This window comes from Sinohyriopsis cumingii, chromosome 12 (assembly GCF_028554795.1).
Source record: "Sinohyriopsis cumingii isolate HCF-2022 chromosome 12, ASM2855479v2, whole genome shotgun sequence".
In the NCBI taxonomy this organism is placed as follows: Eukaryota; Metazoa; Mollusca; class Bivalvia; order Unionida; family Unionidae; genus Sinohyriopsis; species Sinohyriopsis cumingii.
The window spans coordinates 11,961,428-11,984,016 of NC_142972.1; the positions used below are offsets into that span (position 1 = coordinate 11,961,428).

A 22,589-nucleotide genomic window follows, 5' to 3' on the forward strand; every position below is an offset into this window, starting at 1 on the left:
AGATAGTTGGACTCCCTTCTTTAAATTATTCTAATTCAGATTTAAACAGCAGTGAAAATAAATTACCAGGTACAATATTACAGCAGCATCACTTATATTTTCCCAGATGAGTTTCACAGATTTGATGGGATCATGAACCTAGATATAAGCCATTTCAAATGGTTTGTCGACAAATTCCAAGGGAATATTGCAAAGAAGTTGGCAGATGATGCTGTCATATCTGCAGAGATATTTGCCCTTGAGGAATTGAAGTCAATCCAAAACAAGGTGGTCATGATAGATTCAGAAACAATGGAGAAACTTGACATGTTGTACCTAGGTCTGGACAAAATATATAGACAGGATGCAAGATGTTGGTCATATGAAGACGAATTTAAACAAAAGGTATTCATCTTACTTATGATAATAATGAAGGATGTTGAATAGAATCTGATCTACTAGATTTTACTGTAAGAAATAATTGTCAAACAGTTTTAATATTACCAGTACCAAATAAGAAATTATAAAACTTTGTTCTCCTTAATATTCACTATTTTAAATCTCTCTTCAGAATGGTCAATGTTGATTTGGTCTCAGCTTGTCTACTCACGAAATGTCAGCTCCAGATTCATTCCGTCTCAGCTTGTGTAATGTCCTGATACTGCACTCTCAGCTTTTCTGCTGTGGCCATTTCTGTCAAGCCCGCTATGCATAAGCTTGACATAGCGATCAGTTTGGTATCCTTATCTGTGTCAGTAAGCCCATCCATCTAAATACCTAGACTAATCTCAGTGTTAAATTTTTTATATTGTCAGTTTCTTAAATTCAGTTGGTCACAGAGTCATGTTACTAGATATTTGGATACATCTTGATGTGTGAAACACCCATTTACTAAACAATCAGGTGCAGGTTTCGTGTAGGACATGTCCAGCTTCATGTCTACTTCCAGCTGATCTACTTTACTATTTATGTAAAGTTTTATGCCTTCTTTGGAGTGGGTATATATTTCCAATAATTAACTTCCGAAGGACTTAATCAATTTGAATTTAACTTACTATAAGGTATTATGTTAAGAATACCTTGTTCAAGTTTGATTTTCAGCATTTTTCTGGAAAAATTTAATGAAGTTGCAGTCCCTGTTGGACTTTCAAGAACATTTTAGGTTCTGTTTGATCAGAGTGAATTTTAATTTAAGGAATTACATTAAGATGACCAAGATGAAGTTCAGTTTTCACAGTTTTCTGCAAACTGTAACAGATTTATGGCCACTGTTTCTTTTTTTGTTTGTGCTCGAGATCTTTTGCCGGATTTAATGGATTTAAATTCTATTTAGTATGAGGCTTACATTGAGGCCTAAGTCAAGTATGATTTCCACCATTATCCTATAGAATTAACAAAGACATGGTTCCTGCTTGATCTAGAACTTTGCTTTTCATTTTTCATTCCTTAACTTGAGAAGGACATAGATTGAAACCAGATTTGATAATTTATGTTACAAATACCGGTAGATAGGTTGAGTTTGATTTTTGTTTTGGAGGATCAGTTAACTCTCTCAGAGTGCACACAGAATCACATGATGTGACAAAAGGTGATAATCACCAGTGGTTGATTGCAGTCATGTTTGGCATACTTCATGCAATCATCAGTCATTGACAGATATTATTTTCTCTCTGTCTGCCTGTCTGTCTGTTACCACATTAACTTTGCTCTTAAATTACTTGAGTGAAATTGTCAGTACAATATTTGCTGTTCATTTTTTATGTGGAATTATTTTGATAGTCATTATATTCATTTTAATATTTGTTGTTAAAATTTTATTATTTAATTTTATTGTATAAATTCCATGTATTACATGTTGATGATAAAGAAGTGATAATAAATTGTAAAATTAAAAAATCTTGTAATAAACTAAATGTTGTTAATGTTTGAGGTTACAAAGATATGTTAACTTCATCAGAAATCAAGAAGAATATAAGTACCCTATAATCTTGATGATTAGATAATGGCCTGATTTGTTTATAACAAATTAACTTTCTTCTTGTCCTTAGCCTGTTTAACATTATTACAAGACAAGATCTATTTATTATCATTACTGTGTATTTTCAGATGTCCAGTGTCCTATTGTCGCCTGTCTTTAATTCACTCGAGTCAGAGACACCCTTGATTGGGTACACTGAGACTCAGCAGGAGGCAGAGAGACGGATCCAGACTGCACTTCTAGTCTTGGCTGTGATAGGACGATACAAGCTTCAATTGTCCCCACATCACAACTCCCTACTAGCCAGATCTCTGTTGCTCAGACCTAATCATGAGACAGGGAAGCTGTATGAAATTGAAGTTGCAGAAGACTATTTTGCCAAGAACAAAGAGTAAAATTGCTATTCACTTCTACCATATTCAGATTCCTTTAAAAACAAAAGTCCTTCAAAGGAACTGTTGCGTTATTGACTGAAAAAAATGCTAAGAACACACAATATGCATATTTCTTCTCTCCTTTTACTGTTTTAATTGTTCAATATTAAACTCACATTCTTGGCAAACTCTAACATAAAAATTTGGAAACAAAAGTATTTTCTTGCATTTTTGAGTTAACATGCTTGCAAGATAAGCACAGTACAGTTTGTCATTGTCTGTCTGATCTTATAGACAGAAGGTCACTGAACTCCTATCAGAAACTGTCAGAATATGCACACATGATAATTTTTATTTAATCAATCAATTTTAAAAAAGTGAGTTATTTCATGTTTTCCCATTAGTTTGGTAAGATGTGTTAACATGTACAAAAATTGCATGTATTGTGGCTTGAGAACAAGTTATAAAATGATCCTTGACAAAGATTACAAAATAATTTTGAAAAAACCTCCTGATTTTATTTGAAACAAAGACCAACAATTTCTATACTTTATATGCCTGCCATGCAGTGGAGTGTATCACGTTCTGATGCTGTCAGTCTGCTTGCCATCCATCAGTATATTTGTTTCTAATTTCATTTTCACAGATTAACGTGAGTTGTCCACATCTTTAGTTACCAGACTTTTTGGATAACTTGTACAAGGGCCAGATAAGAACCCTGTTGATTTTATTTTCAAAAGGTCAAAAGTCAATAATACCTTTAGTTCTCTGCCATCTACAATTGCCATACTTTATGAATGGCTTATATTTGGGATCAGAAATAAGCCTATCAATTCCAGGGTCAAATGTCAAGGCCACTATGACAGAAAGAATGAAATATGATTTCTGCACAATAACATTACCTCTGCTTCACATACCAGAACAAAACTTTGTGGATGTTTCTTTCCACTTGGGATAAAAAAGACTATATACCTTTTAGTTACAGGGCAATGGTTAAGGTTAATATGATTTAAAGAAAGAAGTAAAATGGTTTCTGTTCAATAACATCAGCTCTACATCACAGACCAGGATCAGACTTTGTGGATGGTTGCCTTTGGAGAAAAGAAGAAGCTCATTGATTTTTGGGTTCAGAGGTCAAATGTCAAGGTCAATGGCTAAAAGAAAAGTGGCTTGCACACATAATTTGTTAACAACTATGCACCTTCACTGGAGTTTGTAGATTAATTTGCATACTGAGTTTAAATGTATCCTATTTTGATTTTAGAGTCAGAATGTCAAAGGTCAAGATTTCTTTGAATGGAGAAAATGGTTTTTGCATAAAACCGTTAGTTCTGACTTTGTACATTGACCAGTGTTTGTGGAGGGCTTATACTGAAGGTGTGGAAGAGACCCATTGATTTGTGGGTCAAAAGGTCAAACATCAAGGTCATGGGACTCAAAAGAATAATTGATTTTTCTGAATAGCTTTTGTCCTAGAGTAAGTTCTTTGACCAGACTTTGTGAATGCATGACTTGCACTTGGTATAAGAAAGAAGTCTATATTCTTATGGTCAGTAGTCACATTCATTGTAAGTCTGATAAAAAAATTATGGTTTCTGCACAACTAAGTTGTTCCAGACCACATACCTTGACAAAAGATAAGAATAGACTTACAAAAATGGTACTAACAGCTGCCTCGCTTGGCGCTCAGCATGAAGAGGTTAGTGTTAGGACTGGCCGGCCTGGCGTCAGGATAATGTGACTGGGTGGGACATCATGCTACATGTCTGCGGCATGATGCCCCAGTGCTAGACATCACTATAAACTGCCACACTGCAGACATCGTACTGATATGACTGAAAAATTGTTAAAGCTACATTAAAAATCCAAATCACACACACACACACGAAGACACACTTGACCAAAGGTAAAAGTCATTGAAACCTGTTGGTAAATAATCTCCAATCAACCATACCATATTAGTGCTTATAGAGGACTATTAAACAGGGGGTGAGTGTATAATGTGCTGTTCAGGGTATGCTTATTGATTTAATGAAGCATATTTAAAATATGTTTACTAGTGACAAACCCATGTTAAAGCATCCATTGGATGTAAGAAAATCTCAAAGATACCCACTGAGGCAGCCATTTTGGAGCCTATATCATCATCATTTTAATATATGACCATCTGTATACAGCAAAGACTGTTTATAATGTTTCATCAGGTACTAATTTTTATTATGTCATAACTAAGAAACATATCGAAATTCTTCATTTAGTTTTCAAAATATCCATGCCAACATTTATGTACATGTTGATGACATCAGATGTACTTATAGTAAACAAGTTTTACTATCCATTGAAATAGACTTAGTATTCACCTGCTTTTAATTAATCTGAGACTTTTGTTGATGGGTTTTTCATTGGCATACAGATGCTCATAAAGAATATTTGGTATATCACTCTGAGCTTGTAGCTACATTTTAATGTCCATTGTGCTATCTAGAACTTTGCTGACTCTAAGACAAGGTACAATAGGTGTTCCCAAGTCATCATTTCTCCTCATCACCTTCAGCAGCAGAAACCGTGGTTGCTTCCTGGCAACCATTAATTCAACAAACAATATCTTCAATTGTTGGATGAACATAATCAGGATACCAGCATCCTGTGCACCAAACCAGATTAATTTTAAACCATCATGTACAGTAACAAGGAGACCATCATCATCATCATTGTTCATATGGGTAATGACATTTGTTTTCTGACAAAGCCTGCTTTTACAAAATCTTCCAACTGTTATGACTCAGTGGCCTAAACTAAGTAACAGAAAGAAGCTACAAATTTTGTAAAATGTAACAAATAATTTAATTATCAAAGTTATAAATGAAAATGTGAGAAAACCAATCAGCTCTCATATAACCAAGTATTGGCTATTAGCCTAGAATGCTTGACCATCATATTTTGTACACAAAGGTACATGGTTGGTTATGTTCTACCATGTGAGTTCAAATTTGTTTTGAACATCATTATTTTTACAGGTTCTTGTGATGACTTGACATACTTGATTGTATCCATTTGTTTCTGATATTTCTTTTAACTTTTGTTTTTCTTTTCTCATTCTTTAGTCTTATGGACTAGCTACAAGCAAAATTATGCTATTTCCCCAATCCTTTTATTAGCCATCATCGACTGGACTAGTGTAAATTTCCAGCTCTGAATTTACATAAGCAAAAGCGTATAAAATAATATTACCTTAAATAATTGATACATGGATTGTTCAGCCCACAGAAATTTCTCACTGCTAAATTTCTTTCACATTTTTGTTGTTTTCTCAGCAATTTTCTGCAAAAATTGCAGACAAATTCTTACTTGCTCAAAATATTGTCAAATGTTGCTCAATGGTTGTGTTTTATTTTAATTGTAATACCTAACTGGTTTTCAGTCTGTTCACATTTATATTAGCTAAACATTTTTACACGCCAATAATCAAACCTTTTTAGCCATTTCAGTCCAGTTAGTATCCTCCAACGTAAGCATTTGTTCCCTATTGTATCATTTATCCAAACGATCAATTACCCATTCAAAATATCTGCATTTTTCACTTGAGTGTTAATAATTATAATTATTTCCATAGTAAAATTTCTTTCAGAACAAATGAGCACATTTCAGTGTGTCTCTAAAGTTTAATTTGAATGCTTGTTAGAAATTTTGTCAGTTTAATATTTATTCTTGTTCAGGACAGATTTCTTTTATCAAGCAACTTATTTCAGGAGTTTCCAAAGGTATGTTTTAATTGAGCACAGATTGATTTCGTTCTGTTAGATCCATCCTTACATGTGCTAATTATAACATATATTATACAAATTTATATTGGTCTCTTACATTTAACTTTTTTATGAGAGTTCGATCTCAATTTTTTCGTATTTCTATAACAAACATATCATTTGAAGTGTGTTTTATGGTCCACCATGAGTGGTGTAGGGACATGTTGTTTAACTACTTTTCCTCAGTCTGTAGGTCTAACCCTCTGGTTACATTGAGAGTGTTGTGGTTAGTTTACATGCTCTGTGGTTCCATGCTCCTTTTGTTTCATATTTTGCTTCTGTATAGTGTAATCTTTAAATCACTTTCCTCAGGAAACTGAAAATGGCTCTGATAAACTTCTGCAACAGTTTCCCAATGACAGACAAAGATCAAGCATGGCTTTACTGTATTCCCCTTCTTCACATAATCTCTGGGGATGTGAGTCTGCACCAGCCACCAACTAACAATGCTGACCATGATGCTGATGATGCTAGTTGGTGGGGGATACAGCCAATCAAAAGAGCAGTGGAGAGATTCAAAGAGAGTACAAGAGCATGGATTGTGTAAGATTTAATGTCAGGCTATTTTGCAGTTGTTTTTCTGTGCTTAATTACATAATTGTTGTTAAACATTTGCTTTCTTCTAGTATAATTATGTTTATTCTCTCCCACTACTAAGGCAACAGCACTTAGAAAAGTATACATTTATCCAGTTTTCTTTGAAACCATGTGTGTAATACTGGTTTCTCAGCATTTAGACCACCCAGTGATAAGGCTAACTTAAGTTATGACTCTGTGTCCATCATGCATACATGCATTTTATCTTTATACAGTTGATGGCTATCCATCATTAAATTTGATCACTGTAACTGAAAATAGAAAACCTTTAAACATTTTAACTTTCAACTCTTTAATAGAATTTAACTAAATTTTACCAAAAGCATCCTGACATGTAGGCCTTTCAGCTTCGAATAAGTACTGACTTTGTGCCATCAAATAAGACTTCAGCTGCAAAAAATAGATAAACATTTTAACAACTTGAAAAACCTGCTTGGCATAATTGGACAAAATTGTACATAGAGCATCATTGCCAACAGCATCTTAGCTCAGCTGTCATAAGGCCAATGAAATTCCGGTAATAGTTCTGTGTCTTATGTATGTCATATATCATGTGTTGGCCAACCTTTGTCAGCATTTGCTGTTTTAAACTTCTTTTAAAAACCACCTGACCTATTTCAGCCAAATCACTGTAAACCACTATGGCATGAAATTTATATCAAAAATGTCATTCTGCAATAAAAAAATGTCTGCCATCACTTCAGTAGAAAAACCCCATCAATGGTTTTTAAAAGCCAGCATTCACAATTTGACCAAATTTGACAGAAGGCATTCTTATGCAGTCTTTTAATTTGATACAAATGTTGCTAATTGACCATCAAATATGGCTTCTGTTACTAAACATAGGAATTTTTTAAAATGACTTCTCAAGAAATGCTTAACAGAAATTGACTTGATTTGACAGAAATCATCCTGACAGAAATGCTTTCAAATTTATAGAATGATGCCAATTGACCATCAGATATGGTCCCTATTACTAAAGATAGGGAAATTTATAAATGACTTCTTTAAAAACTGCTTTTTAGTTTTTGAACAAATTTAAGTAGAAATCATTCTTGTATAATGGGTTCTGCTCGTCAGAATTTGACCAAAGAAGGATATTCAGATTTGTACAAAAGATACCAATTCACCTTAAAATATGGCTGCTGATACTCAGTGACATCAGTGCTGAATCAAATTATACCAGATTTGATGGAAAGCATAAAGGACTTCAAAGTTGGTACAAATGATACACTAAATATGGCAAATGTTGTTAATAGTAGAAAAACCTGTTAACAACTTACTTGCAACAAACTGCCTGGCAGAATTTGATCAGATCTGACATTGTATCCTAACCTAAAGGCATTTCAAATTTTCACAAATGATGCTGATCGCTTATCAAAGGAATTAAAAAATTTGATAAACTTTGACAGAAAACATCCTAGCATAAAGACCTTTTAACAGTTGATGTGCAAACAGAAATGGATAAAATGCAAAATATTGAGAAACCTTGAAACAGTCATGTTCATAACACAGGATGAACAGCACTGTAAGAAATTTCTACAAAATGCTTTCTTCTGACCCAGATTTGCATTTGGCTAATGAATATTAATGAATATTAGTGACTCAGCTTCTGTATTAAAGACATTTTTTATATGTCCAATCTGTTTCACTGTCCTGCAAGCAGTGGTGTATTTCATCAAAAGAACATGGGAGTTTAGGCAAACTTTAAAAGAAATATACACAAATATCCCAATATGACTTGTGCATAGAGATATACATATTTAAAATATTCAAATTCAATTTTTAGTTCCTATTGTTTCTTTCCAAAGTACAAAAGGATAAATAGCAACTTTGATAGCAGTAATACAGATATGTGCCACTATCATATTGCTTCCCATTTCTGGGATGCTAATTTGTCCAAAGTAAATAGTCCCTCTGCCAAATAATAACTGGAAGTACAAAAGAAGAGAACAAGATGCCAGTCTGATTCGCCATGCCATATCCAACATAAAGAATGTTCTCTTTTCCTTGGACTGTTGTGTTTATAATGTTTGTCTGGATGCTCAATGAAGTTCTACTTCATTGCCATCTTTATGCTTCTTTTTTTTCCCAAACATATCCTTTTTCATGTCGTTTTGGTACAGTCAAACCCGATTATCTCAGTTATGTCGGGGGTTTAAAAAAAATCAGGGTTTAGTTGATAAATCTACTGCAGAACAATGATTATGCATCTGAAGCACCAAAGATAGGAAGTTTTATTTCTAAATACAAACGGCACTTATAATGCACAATAAAAATTATAATTCAGTCATGCCAGGTTGCAGAAGAAAACGTTGGAAGTCTTTTAAATCAGATTAAGTAGCAAGTCACGCAGTTTTATGACACTTTAGTCACTGTAACTTTCTAAGCGATTTAAAGTTGTTTTTATTTCCCTGTGAATAGCCTCATCCCTTTGGTAGCATCAGCAAGGCAGTAGTTTTCTCACACTGACCCAAATCTAGGCCAATTTAAGTACATGTACGTGTAGGAATGTACTTTTTTGTTGAAAGTATTTTTGTTTGCTAGTGTTGACTTGAGCTAGTAGCGAAATTATAACTGACCAAGTGATTCTTGAATGGTGTCACATTAGTCAAAGATTATCCAGCTGTCTTCTAGCTCCACAATAAATTTATCTATGTTATGTTATTGCTCTCGGGCTAATCAGTGGTATCCTTAGCAGACATCATTGATGGACGAGCTGATGTCGAAAAATCATCGGAACATCTTGCCAGACCCAGTATCATCATGGCAGCATCAACATTTTCGAGACACGGTTCAGTATATATATGCTATACGTGGCACTGTTAAGTAATGCCATGACACCGTTATTAACAAAATTAATTAGATCACCAATTCTGTATGTTGTATTATCTGCTTTCAAAAGTCTACCTTCGTCCTCATTGAATGCTTCATTGGGCAAGAAATATTTACTTGTATCCTGAACTTGTAATTTGATTCTTCCATGTGAGTCAAGTACATGTGAATCATAAGAATAATACTGATAATCATGCACCAATTCATCCTTAAGAGCTGGTGTGTCCATATCAAATGCTGGATCAGATACATGTTTAAATATTTTCTCCTGCTACCAGACTTGTAGTTATATTCCAAGCCTTTTCACCAGCTAATTCTTTCAACTGTTTATTTGCAGCTTGATTTATTATTTTACTGACACCTGCTGGCATAACTTCAGTATTGGCTGCTGTTTTATTGGTGGCAATCTGCGTATTAATTGTGCCAGTCTATCCCTGATTGCTGAGAATGCTTTACTGGCAACGTCACCAACAGCTCCAATATGTATATTATGAACAATGTTAATAGCTTTCATTCCCAGTTGCTTTGCAATAGGTATTGCTTTCAGGGCTATCCTTCTAAATAGACCCTGAACAATATCGCCTAGTCCTTCTCTGTAGGTAACTTTATGGGTTGGTAATCACTTTTTTATCACCCTGACCATTACAGGTCCATGTTGAGCATTACGTATGATCATCTTATTTTTTTGTCACTGATCTAAGTGCATACTGTTAATCACTGCAGTAATCATCAACTATTTCATGAATGAGGGACCAATAAATATTAATGTTCATGATACAGTCTGTAATGGTCTAAGGTTGACATTGCCCGGGGTGGGAGTGGGAGACAAGCACCCCAATCCTCCAAAATGCCCCATACGGCTTGTGTCTCTTACTGCCTCTGTCAACTAAAATCCAGCTATGGCTTTCGCAAGTGGCTTAGATTTGAAGCCCAGCAGACCATGTTTTCTACTAACACTAGAAGGGGTGAAGGCGGCCCACTGGCGCCTTAAAACCAGTTGCTTCGGGTAGATGGGACTTGTAAACCTTGGATGGTAGCTGATCTAGGAGAAGGAAAACTCCGATTCCAAACCTCTGCTGCCTTGTGGCTATACCCACTCATGGGAAAGGCTAAGGGAGTAAACCCCGACAGAAAATCCGGAGATGGAGTCCCTAAGGCGGTATGACATTGACTTCAACGTCATTCCAGCAACTCCTGCAACGCCATTGGTGCCAAGCTGTATCGGCATTTGTTGTTCCCTTGGGCACACCAGCTGCGTGGAGGGGGGGATCTGCTGCATGGGCAACAGCTGATTCTCCATACCACCCTGCCCAGGCTTCATAGCTCCACTGGAGAGGACACTCCAGCGTCATTGTACGGCGTTGGCACAACACGAGAAGTAGCACTTTACCGGTTCTAAGTCAAAGCTCGATTGGCATAGAGCTTGGCGCCAGGGGTTACTTCTGACAGTGGGAGAGATCACCAGGTCTCACTGGATAGCTACCGCCCGCCTCAAGCTGGGCAGCCCCCAGTCAGTAAGGTGCTGCTCGCCATGGCCTGCCTGCTTCACTGGGTGCGTGGAGCTTAGAGAACCATCTCGACAAGTGGGCCACAAAATTCTGCACTAGGAAAGACTAAAAGAAGAAATAAGAAGACTCCAACTCTTCGTTCTGCAACCTGGGACATCAGGACTATGTGTCCTGGATTGACCGCTGACCTACAGCAGATCGACGATGCACGGAAGACTGCTGTTATTGACAGAGAACTCTCCCGACTGAACATCGACATTGCCTGCCTCCAGGAGACCCGACTGGCCAACAGCGGCACCATCAGGGAAGCCAATTACACATTCTTTTGGCAGGGGAAGCCCTTGGATTAACCTAGGTAGCATGGTGTAGGCTTTGCCGTCAAGAACACGCTAATCGCCTTCATTGAACCTCCATCATCAGGTACTGAGAGAATACTTGCCCTCCGGCTGTCAACATCCTTTGGCCCGGTCAACATCTTCAGCGTGTACGCCCCAACCCTCTGCTCCACCTACGAGGAGAAAGGCAAGTTTTATGAGGCTCTGGATCAGGCAATATCCAGTATCCCCAACAATGAAAGCCTTTACTTTTACTAGGAGACTTTAATGCTAGAGTGGGAGCTGACCATGAGGCCTGGTCCACCTGTCTCGGCTTTTACGGAAGGGGCAAGATCAACGAGATGTGCTGCTCCCACAGCCTATGTGTGACCATCAGTTTCTTCAAATGCAAGGAGATCCACCAGGTGTCGTGGAGACACCCATGCTCACGCCACTGGCACCAGCTAGACCTCGTCATCACCAGGCGTGCAGAACTGGCCAGTGTCCTCCTTACCCGCAGCTACCATAGTGCCGATTGTGACATGGACCATTCCCTCGTGGCCAGCAAGGTGTGAATATTACCCAAGAAGCTGCACCACGCCAAGAAGAAGGGTCACCCATGCATCAACACCTGCTGTGCAAGCAACCCAGAGAAAACACAGCAGTTCATCAGCAAACTGAAGGAAGCCCTCACCAAAGTGACACCTGATGACACCATTGACTCCAAGTGGTCCCATATCCATAACTCTGTGTACAATTCAGCCATCACAGCTTACGGGAAGAGGGAGCGAAAGAATGTCGACTGGTATGAGGCAAACTGGGAGGAGATGGAGCCTGTGACTGAGGCAAAGAGGAAAGCCCTCCTGGCATACAAGGCTGCACCTAGCCCCAGAACACTACAAGCCCTCAGGATTGTAAGGAATAATGCCCAGAAGACCACCCGCCGATGTGCCAACACCTACTGGCTGAACCTTTGCAACAGTATACAGACAGTTGCTGACACCGGGGATACAAGAGGAATGTATGAGGGTATCAAAAAGGCGACAGGCCCCCCCAGCTACAAGACTGCCCCTCTCAAGTCCAAGACGGGCAAAGTCATCACAGACCAGGGGAAACAACTGCAGCGATGGGTTGCGTACTATCTCAAGCTATATGCAACCCAAAACAATGTCACTGGAACTGCCCTGGACGCCATTCCAGACCTGCCTGTCATGGAGGAGCTAGACACACAGCCCACCCTGGAAGAGCTCGGAAAAGCCATCGATTGCCTTGCCTGTGGGAAGGCTCCTGGAAGCGACGGCATTCTGCCTGAAGTCCTCAAGAGCAGAAAACCAGCACTGCTTCTGCCCCTACACACACTCCTCTGCATTTGCTGGGAACAGGGATACATTCCATAGGACATGCGTGACGCCAACATCGTCACTTTGTACAAAAACAAAGGAGACCATAGCGACTGCAACAACTATTGGGGCATCTCCCTCCTCAGCATTGTCGGAAAAGCTTTCGCCCGTGTTGCCTTGGCGCGCTTGCTAGCCTGCCACATCTACCCAGAGTCCCAGTATGGATTTCGAGCCGGCAGGTCAACTGTAGACATGATCTTCTCACTACGTCAGCTGCAGAAGTGTCGCGAGCAGTAGATGCCCCTCTACATTGCCTTCATAGACCTGACGAAAGCATTTGACATGGTTAGTCGGAGTGGACTCTTCAGACTCCTGCAGAAGATCGGCTGCCCCCCACGCCTGCTTGCTGTCATTATGTCGTTCCACGAGAACATGCACAGCACAGTGTGCTTCAATGGCACAACATCTGAAGCATTCCCAGTCATCAGCGGAGTCAAACAAGGCTGTGTCCTTGCGCCGATGCTCTTTGCCATCTTCTTCTCCATGCTTCTCCAGTACGCATTCAAGGACTGCAGTGAGGGAGTGTACATCCATACCAGGGCTGACGGCAAGCTGTTCAACATCGCCCGTCTCCGTGCTAAGACTAAAGTCACAGAGGTACTCATCCATGAATTGCTCTTTGCCGACGATGCAGCCTTGACATCACACATGGAAGATGGACTTCAGCAGCTGGTATGCCACCTCTCCCATGCATGTAAGGAATTTGGACTGACCATCAGTTTGAAGAAAACGAATGTCATGGCACAGGACACAGACTCCCCTCCCTCTGTCTCCTTCGATGGGTACAATTTGGAAGTTGTTGAGAACTTCACATACCTCGGTTCTAACATCTCCAGCTCACTCTCCATTGATTCTGAGGTGAATCGCAGGATTGCCAAGGCAGCAGCAGTGATGGCCAGACTTAACCAGAGGGTCTGGAACAACCCCAACCTCACAGAGAAGACCAAACTGCATGTCTACCAAACCTGCATGCTCAGCTCACTTCTCTACAGCAGCGAAACATGGACCACCTATGCAAGACACGAGAGGAAACTCAACAGCTTCCACCTGAGATGTCTGCGGCGCATTCTGCACATCCAGTGGCAGGACAAAATACCTTAACACAGAGGTTCTAGAACGTGCCAACATGAACAGAATGTTCTCCATACACAGCGAGAGGCGTCTTCGCTGGCTTGGCCATGTCAGGAGAATGGACCCCGGTCGCATTCCCAAGGACCTGTTATATGGGGAGTTAGCAGAAGGTACATGACCAACTGGATGACCACATCTGCGCTACAAAGATGTTTGCAAGAAGGATATGAAGACGGCAAACATCAATGTCAACACCTGGGAGAGCTGTGCAAACAACCGTTCCAGCTGGCGTCTAGCTGTCAGGCAGGGAGTTCAAAATGCAGAGGAAGAGAGAAGAATAAAACAAGCTGAAAAGAGAGCTAAAAAGAAGGATAAGCAAAAGTTTACTTTGGAGCTACGCCATTGTCTCCCGTAGACGGACAGATGCCAAGAAGATACAGCCTGTAAATAATCTCTGACAAATAACAGCTGCTTCATTAATGATTTCTGGGGAATTTTTGCCAGCTTGACTTCCACCAATCAGAATTTTTATCTGTCCACGTCTTCAAGAACAATATTGGGACAAAGATTATCGGGCAACAGAGGGGTTAGATTTTCTGTTTTTATACTGACAGTGGCGAGACCTTTTCTGGATTTTTTACCTGACTGTTGTAATATTGGCTATGGTGGTTGTAACCGTGCAAGATATTTATCTTTTCCTTTAATAAATACAATATATCTTATATTATTATTTCGGGCCTGATCGACTCCTTAGTGTGTGCGAAATATCCATTTGTACCAGTTCTCATGACTTACAGTATCATCAGCATAATCGGGTTTCAAAACTCTTACTCTGTGATCAAAATACTCAACATACACAGGTTCTTGAGGTAACTGAGGTCGAGATAAGTGGATTTGACTGTAATTATGTTCTTCAGATATGTTCCCCAATCACATTAACATTAGGAAAATAAGCTTGCTTCCTCCTGAATTCAGCCCTTCTAAAAAGATGAAACTTTGTATATTAAAGGGCAATAATGCCTGTCCATTACATTCTTGCCACTGCAATGTGTCACTGTGCATTGTGTTACTAATTTTAAACTCTTGTTACAGTGCATTCAGCATTGTACAGTAAACCTCTAGAAAATCTGATGTTATCATTTTACTGTAGACCTCAACAAAATATGATGTTATCTCTATGGTTGTTTTACTCATCCCTCCATATGGCCAAAGCATCAAGGCATGCACTTTCTATGTCCATAGCTCTCTCTGTGGAGATTATCTACCTTCTTAGAGATGCCACTTTTGGAGAGTATCAGAGTTTTGCCAGATCACAGCAAAGGTTGAGGGAAGAAGTATTTGGATACTTGCCCCTTTCCTAGGGAGTTGCTCCATCTTCCTCTTTTTGATATCCAAGTAGGTACCTCACTAATCATCTTTACAGATGCATGATTAAGATCACAGATGATGTGTGGGGCCTGTCCAATAAAAAAAGTTTGACACCCTTCTTTGGAAGGGCACAGTAGAAACAGTGGCAAATAACCAGTCCTGTTTTCTATTGCCATATATATTTGGTGTTAAATAGTGTGGAAAGTCTTGACTCAGTATCTTTCTGCCTTAAACAGATTTCACCAGGAAGAACATTTCAAGATGGAGACTCTCATCTCAATCAGGAATACCATTAAGTCCCAATGACTGGGTGGTCTTCTTAGATCTGCAGGATACATACCATTATATCCTCATCTTCTTACCCCTCAGGAAATACCTGGGTTTTTTTCTTCTTCTTCTTCTTCCCATGAGGTATATCAATTTCAGGCTCATCCATTTGGCCTCCTTAAATCCTTTACCACGGTGATAGAGGTAATGCTGGCTCACTTGAGGTATTAAGGAGTCCCCATCCTTAAGTATTTTAATGACTGGTTTGATGTACAATGTCCACAGAGATACTCTTATGAAGGATCTGTTCCTCTGATGGTTGACAGTAACTCATATGGATCTAATCCCCAACCTGGAGTAGTTGGGTCTTTTTTTTCACATGACAATGTTTACATGGGGATAAATTTACTCATCAATTAGGACATAATTCACTTCCCCTTGACAGGATTAGTTAGATTCTGTCCCTTATCGTGGGATTTTTGGCTAAGACTTCATTGTTGGCTTGGCTTTACTGCTGTTTCCTGGAAATTCTGAAAGTAGCTTCAGAATTAGTTCCCCTAAAGATATTTGCTTTGCATCTTCTCCAGTTCCTGGCTAACAAACTGGTGACCAAACAATGACCAGCTTTCAGCTTAATCTCCCTGGAATCCAGTATTTGTCACCACATGAGTGGGGGGCTAGATAAAGACCAGTTTCTGTCTGACATGATTCACACACTGGAACTCCAGTCCTTTCTGCACAGAGATGCATGATATTTGGAATAGGGTACTTACCTGGAGGCAGAAGTGGGTAGTTCTTCGGGGACTGTGGTCTCAGCAAGAATTGACCATTCATATCAATAACCTATAAATGAAGGGCAGTGCTTAAAGCTCTGCAGGGTGCATCAACCTCAAGTCTTTGTTGCATTATGATTACATCAAGGAACTTTACTTACAGCATTCCTCAGATGTCAGAGAGGTGCTTATGCTCCTTCTCTTTACGTAGAAGTCTGGAAGCTCATCTGATGGATATTCTCAGAGTAGACCACAAATGGTGTCCGCCACATGCTGGTTACAAGAAATAGCCTGGTGGCCAGTCTGTTTAGATAGGTCAGTATGGTCCTTAGGGAATCATGTTCCATCAAGTTGGTGGCAAAAGCACTTCTTGAAATGGTGGAAGTCAGTAGTGGACTTCTTTACAATGAGACTGAGCAATAAGCTCTCTCTTATTGTCTCCCCAATTTCAGATAATAGTATAGGGCCTTGACAATGGACACTTCTCAACTCAAGTGTGATTGTCTGTTGGTTTATACCTTTTCACCTTTCAGAATAATTCCTCATATTGTTTACCAAGCCAGGGCACTGGTGACTTCCACACAATTATTCACAGATTCTTTATCTTCATGCTTGGCTGATATGATACTATTTATCTGCCAAGACATATTTTTTTAGCATGGTTGCCAACTGTATTGTCCAGGCTAGGAGTCTTCCATTGTTTGCAATGCCAGGAGGAGTATCTTCTTTTATTGATGAAGTAAGAACATGTTGATCAACCACATTGCAGATTTTCGTCTTTTTCTCTTGAGGCAAGAGTGTTTTGGAGTTTTTGCTTTTTGATTGGATCCTTGTCTTTAATATCTCAGCAGTTATTTTTAATTTCATAGACTGCTTTCTTGCTAATTAATGGCAGGATGGAGCCTTTAATTTGTCCTTTTGGATGTTAGTCCCCATGAACCTTTTAGTGAAATTCCTTTGAGAATCTCTCCTTTAAGACAATCTTCCTGGTGTCTTTGGCACTGAAGATGAGAATGAGTGAAATTCAGTTCAGTGATAATTTGTTTGGTTGTTAACCTGGGTTATTGGCTAAATTTAAGAATCGGCTACCTTCAGTAGCTAAGACTCTTTTGAGATTCCTGGTCTCAGATGTATCTTATGCAGGGGATGATCAAGAGATTTTCCTTCTCTCATTTAGAGCTTTAAGGTATATTTGGCCTCATGTAAGGGAGAATGAAGGGTCAGAATCATCTCTTTCTTCCTCACAAGGGTTCCGATGATGTTTCAGCAGTTACCCTTTCCAGGTGGATTTTCCTCACTATGAAGATGGCTTATCAGTCACTCACCAAGAGGATCTTTTGAGCCCTTGAGGTTAAGGTTATCACGGAATCTTAGCCTACTTTAATTATTCATCTTTGGATGATGTCATTAGAACCAGGTTCTGGCAGTCTCATTTTACCATTTCTCAATTTCACTTTTGATCTTTGGTGTGCCTGAGCAGTGGCATTTACTCTTTGTTGGATCATTTCATGACAGTACATAATCAGGCCAAACCACCTTACAGTAGGGAACATTTCTACAGGGTAAGTACATTTTTCTTTTACCTGTTTATGTTTTTGGGATCATCAGCCTCCCATCTAACTGTTAATTTAGCAATGATATACACTACAGCTTGTCGTGGGTCGGTGGTTCTTTCCGGGGTTTTCCGGGTTCTTCCTCCACCATTAATACTGGCCGCCATGTATAGCCTATCGTGCTGAAAAATGGCGTTAAACCCCACAACAACAACAACAACAACACTACAGCTTGTCATGTATTACTGCTAATGTAGTGTTTTTTGGGGGGGGAGGGGTTGAGACCAACTTTTTTTGTGTAATTCTTATCTTTATGTTTGCAAAGATGCCCTTTACAAACCCCACTCTGATGTCCTGAAGTCTTGGTTCACTGCTATAGAGCAAGATATTCCATGTATTGGGTTTGACTATGGAATCAGGCAGGGATTCTGTTCTTTTCTTTTCTGGTGCTCCATTTACTAATTGTCAATTATGAATTAGAGCAGGGAATATTTATCTTGAACTGGGGACTTTGTATCATGGAAGAGCATAGCAGTGCAGTAGCAGCAGGTAAGTATTACATAATTGTAATTAATTCTGCGCCCCCCCCCCCATCCTCAGTATGTTCTTGCTTATTTATACATCAAGTGGTGTAAGTAGGTTCCATTCAAATTTGGGTTTTAAAATCAGCTGTCTCTTTCATTACTTTATAGCTGTTTGTGTTGCTTGGTGTTCTGTTTTGTTTATAAAACATTTGTCTATGATTGTACGCACAGGGTCTTTAGATAAAAGTAATCCTCAAAATTGATATCACGGTCTAGATTCTGTTATTCTACCTCAAAGATAGTTTATGATTGATATCACAGTCTAGATTCTGTTATTCTACCTGCAAAGATAGTTTATGATAAAGTGCAATTTAAAACACAGTGGTAACTTGTTAAATATATTGGGAACTATGTAGTCCTTCTTACCACAAGGTTTGTATATAATTATATGCTTTTCAGATGGAACATATAAGTACATGATAATTAAATCAAACTTAGAATTTTTCAATTGCTTCTGTTACAGACCCTTTCAAGATGTGGTTAAATTTCTATCTCCATTATTTGAGTTGGACTACTTTCTGCCACGCACTCTGATGGCTGCTCTGAGGCTACCTGAGATAGAGACATTGATTAAGCTCCAAATCATGCCACCAGAAATTTGTGTGGCTGCATGTGTATACTACATTAGACACACAAGACCATCATACGGATATGGAGCAGTCCTTATAAATGATGATAACAAGGTAAATAGTTACTGACATAACTAACAGAAAAATAAATAAAATTATTGCTGAATTATGACAAAATTAGGAGCGAGTAATTGCCTTGGATTATTGGAATTAAATGCCGTGTGCAGTTGGATGACGTTGCACATGGAATGAATCTGAGCCCAAGTGCTAAGCCTGAGGGTTGAAAAATTTGCCTTCGTGCTGCTGAACAGTATGTACTCAGCTACCCATGTATAATCTGATGATTATTCTTACATGATTAATCATCAAAAACTTTAATTATATATTAATATCTACAGGAAGAATAAACCTTGCATGTTGAAGCAGCACATGCAATTCACATGTTTAAATAGGATTTAATTCTCAAAAATTGGATGCTTAAAATTAACTGCAATTGGCATAATTAATATTTTGATGCAGTGAATCTCCTTGTATCATAATAGCATCTTTTGTGGAATTTGCTGTTCCACAGAAGTATAACTGAGATTTGAAATTTTAGTTGCAAAAGAAGAAATTAGAGGAATTGAAGTGAAATGAAAATAAATTTTGATTTTCCACTTAACAGCCTTTAAGGAAATAGAATTGCTGAAAATATAACAAGGTTCAAATGACCAGATGTTTAGAAGATCATTGGCCATGAAGATATCCCACCGGGATGTATACATTTGCTGCTGACTGGTCTTAATACATCAAATAACTTGGCCAAATATTCTGCATTTGCTGTTCTGGCTGTATCATACATTATTGGTATCATTTTTTTAGTGTACTGTTTTGGTACCATTCTTGCTATCCATCAAATGTTTCTTCATTGCAGAGTTTTATACCATTCGAAGAGGTTTCCCAGTATCTCATGGCTAGTATTTATTATGCTTTATATTCTTCAGTACTTAAGTTTTATCTGATTTCAGCATTTCAGTGGTTTTTTTAATTATTCCATTTTGTTTGCATACAGTCCCACCATTTCTGCAATGTACTGGCTTGTCCATTTTGATTTAGATATGGTTTTAATATTAGATTCACTGGAATTGGGCAAGAGATCAGGCTAACTTTACTGGAGTATCTCAGACACTTTAAATGGCGCATATTTGGTGATGCTAAATGTATGCATGGTTAAGCTTTGCTTATTTTTATTAAATCGTCATACATAAAGCAACATGTCAGGATGAAAAAGAGCAATAAACCTGTTGAAATGTTATACTAACAGAAGAATAAAAGAGAAAGAATCGGGAAGGGCAATAGTTATATTTAGTGGACATGATGTGTTGATTAGAGTATGTCACATGGCTCGAAAGATGATTACTGTCATCATAACCCATGTGAATTTATTATTATTTTTAAAGGATTATCCTATGTCAGGTTGAGAGATATCAAGAAACAGTTGAGCTCCATAGGGTTTGGAATTGTAGTTTGTGAAACTGTACTGATGGTAATTTAGATTCAAATAAACTTTACAAACGTTTGAGTTGAATACAATATTTACTGTCACTGCATCAGTCTTGACTGCACTTAGAAATGCATGTTTTCAAGCTTGACAATAACAGTACACATTTTGTTACACATTACTGAAAACTGGTCTAACAGAAACAAAATCGACTGTTGTCCAGCTTGATGTTTATGTGCAGGTATTTTGTTCTGGACCAAATATTTTGATACAGGTGATAAGTACATGCTAGCTTTCATCAATTGAGAAAACACTGTTGACAATTGGTTTGTGGGAACTACAGACAGCAAGATCAGTTAAACTTTGCCATTTTGTGTGCATCCATTGGATGTGACATCAGTGTTCACAACCACCTGTTGCCTGCTGAGATGACATGACTGCCCAAGATGGCATGCAGCATTTATCACTTACATGTATGCTGCCATGTGTGGTGTGCTTTTCTTGGCCAGATAGGGTGGTAAATGCTTAAAAACAGACTCAGTATGCTTTAGCAAACAGCTTAATTTGGGGAAAACTTGGACTGAAGTCAGAAGCATATGGCAAGGCGATCTGGAGCACTAACAGAGGCATGATCTACACCATCAGTTTTATTACCCAGGAGTTTGATATCATGCCACACCCAGGTCTTGCACACATGATGTGACAACAAAAGAAGAGGCACCTAATGTGGAATTTCAATCTGAATATGCTAGATAAAAGCATTAAGCTAATAGCTGTGCATTTTGATGAAGTTTCACAGTGTGTTGATTTGGCACATGGTACTGAATATCTCTGCAACCCCCTAATTGACAATGTGTTGGTGACAATTGACGGCATCACAATATGCCCGTTGGAAGGTATGATACTATTTGTGGGGAGAGGAACTGAAAATAATGATTAGGGAGTCTACCAAGGATGTGAAGCTATCACAGATCAACGAACTCAACGAACATTGTTCCCAGCCTTTAAAGCAGATTTTAAAGCATATTAAATGTGACCACAAGTACATCTATGAAATCCATGTTCACAGAATCTGTATCAAATGTAGATAAAGATGTATATGCTGATCGCCGGCTTTATAGCCAGACATAAACATAAGCTGCTAATAACAGTAGCAGATAGTTTTTCAGAAATAATCAAAATAATGTTTCTTGACTTGGAAATTGCACAAAAGTTCTCACAAATTGGGTGCTTTCATAAGAAAGATGAAGATATGTACCATAGTTATAAATTTGCAGTTTATCATTAAAAGTCCTGACCCTCTTTTGAAGTGAAAACTTCAGACCAAATTTGGAAAGTCTCCTGATTTGCATGAAGCGGATTTCTTTGTTCTGTCACATGTATGCATTAATGATATTGTTTAAAGAGTATGTGCTGTTATGGCCATTGTCTAGTTGTTAATGACAGCAGGAAACCAGATGTCTTAATTGTTGATAAAGATAATGAGTAGGGAGGATTGAGAATAAGAGTACATTCACAATTAACAAAACAAGTGGCCTTTCAAAATGAGATGAAGAATGGCCTGCATGGTTATAAATGGTGATTATTTCTTTTATTTCATAATTTTCTTTTTTTCATAATTTCTTATTTCATTAGTTGTTGCCAGAATTAAAAACTCAAAAATACAGTTTAGCTTGTTTATTACATTCATGGATACAATGCTTCCTCTGTTCGAACATGTTAGAATGTTTCAGTTTAATCTCCTCAGCCAAACTCCTAATTATCTTGTATTTTTTTATAATATTCCTTTGCTGTAACATTTAATTGGTTATAGCGTTGATTTGTGTAGTTTGCATGAGAAAATAGGCTCAGTTATAACATTTTTATCATCTGACACACCAAAGAAAGTTAAACAATGGCAGTCATTTAATTAACAAAAGGTGTAGCAACAAGGTGATGGGTAACGGAAGCATGACAGTCACACATCATTCATAGTGTGTAAATAACAAAGGCTAAATGAAGGTGCCAGGGGAACAAAACCGGAATAATCACACCTTATTCATAACAACTACTTTAGAAATCACCGGTTGCTGGTTCAATGCAAATGAAGCAGGAAAAGAAATGTTTTTGCATTCTTTTTTCTTGATGAAGTAATTT

General features: G+C 38.3%; 1 protein-coding gene across 4 annotated transcripts in view; it reads left to right on the forward strand.

The window, feature by feature from the left end:
* Window positions 1-22,589, forward strand: part of LOC149786011 (E3 ubiquitin-protein ligase rnf213-alpha-like) — a 353,460-nt gene that overhangs the window by 25,723 nt on the left and 305,148 nt on the right. For all 4 annotated transcript variants that reach the window (XM_089976308.1, XM_089976310.1, XM_089976309.1 and 1 more), the window contains exons 7-10: window positions 107-384; window positions 2,086-2,348; window positions 6,447-6,677; window positions 18,868-19,087. In XM_089976308.1, coding sequence (XP_089832434.1) covers window positions 107-384; window positions 2,086-2,348; window positions 6,447-6,677; window positions 18,868-19,087 — 992 coding nt within the window. The remainder of the gene's footprint in view (window positions 1-106; window positions 385-2,085; window positions 2,349-6,446; window positions 6,678-18,867; window positions 19,088-22,589) is intronic.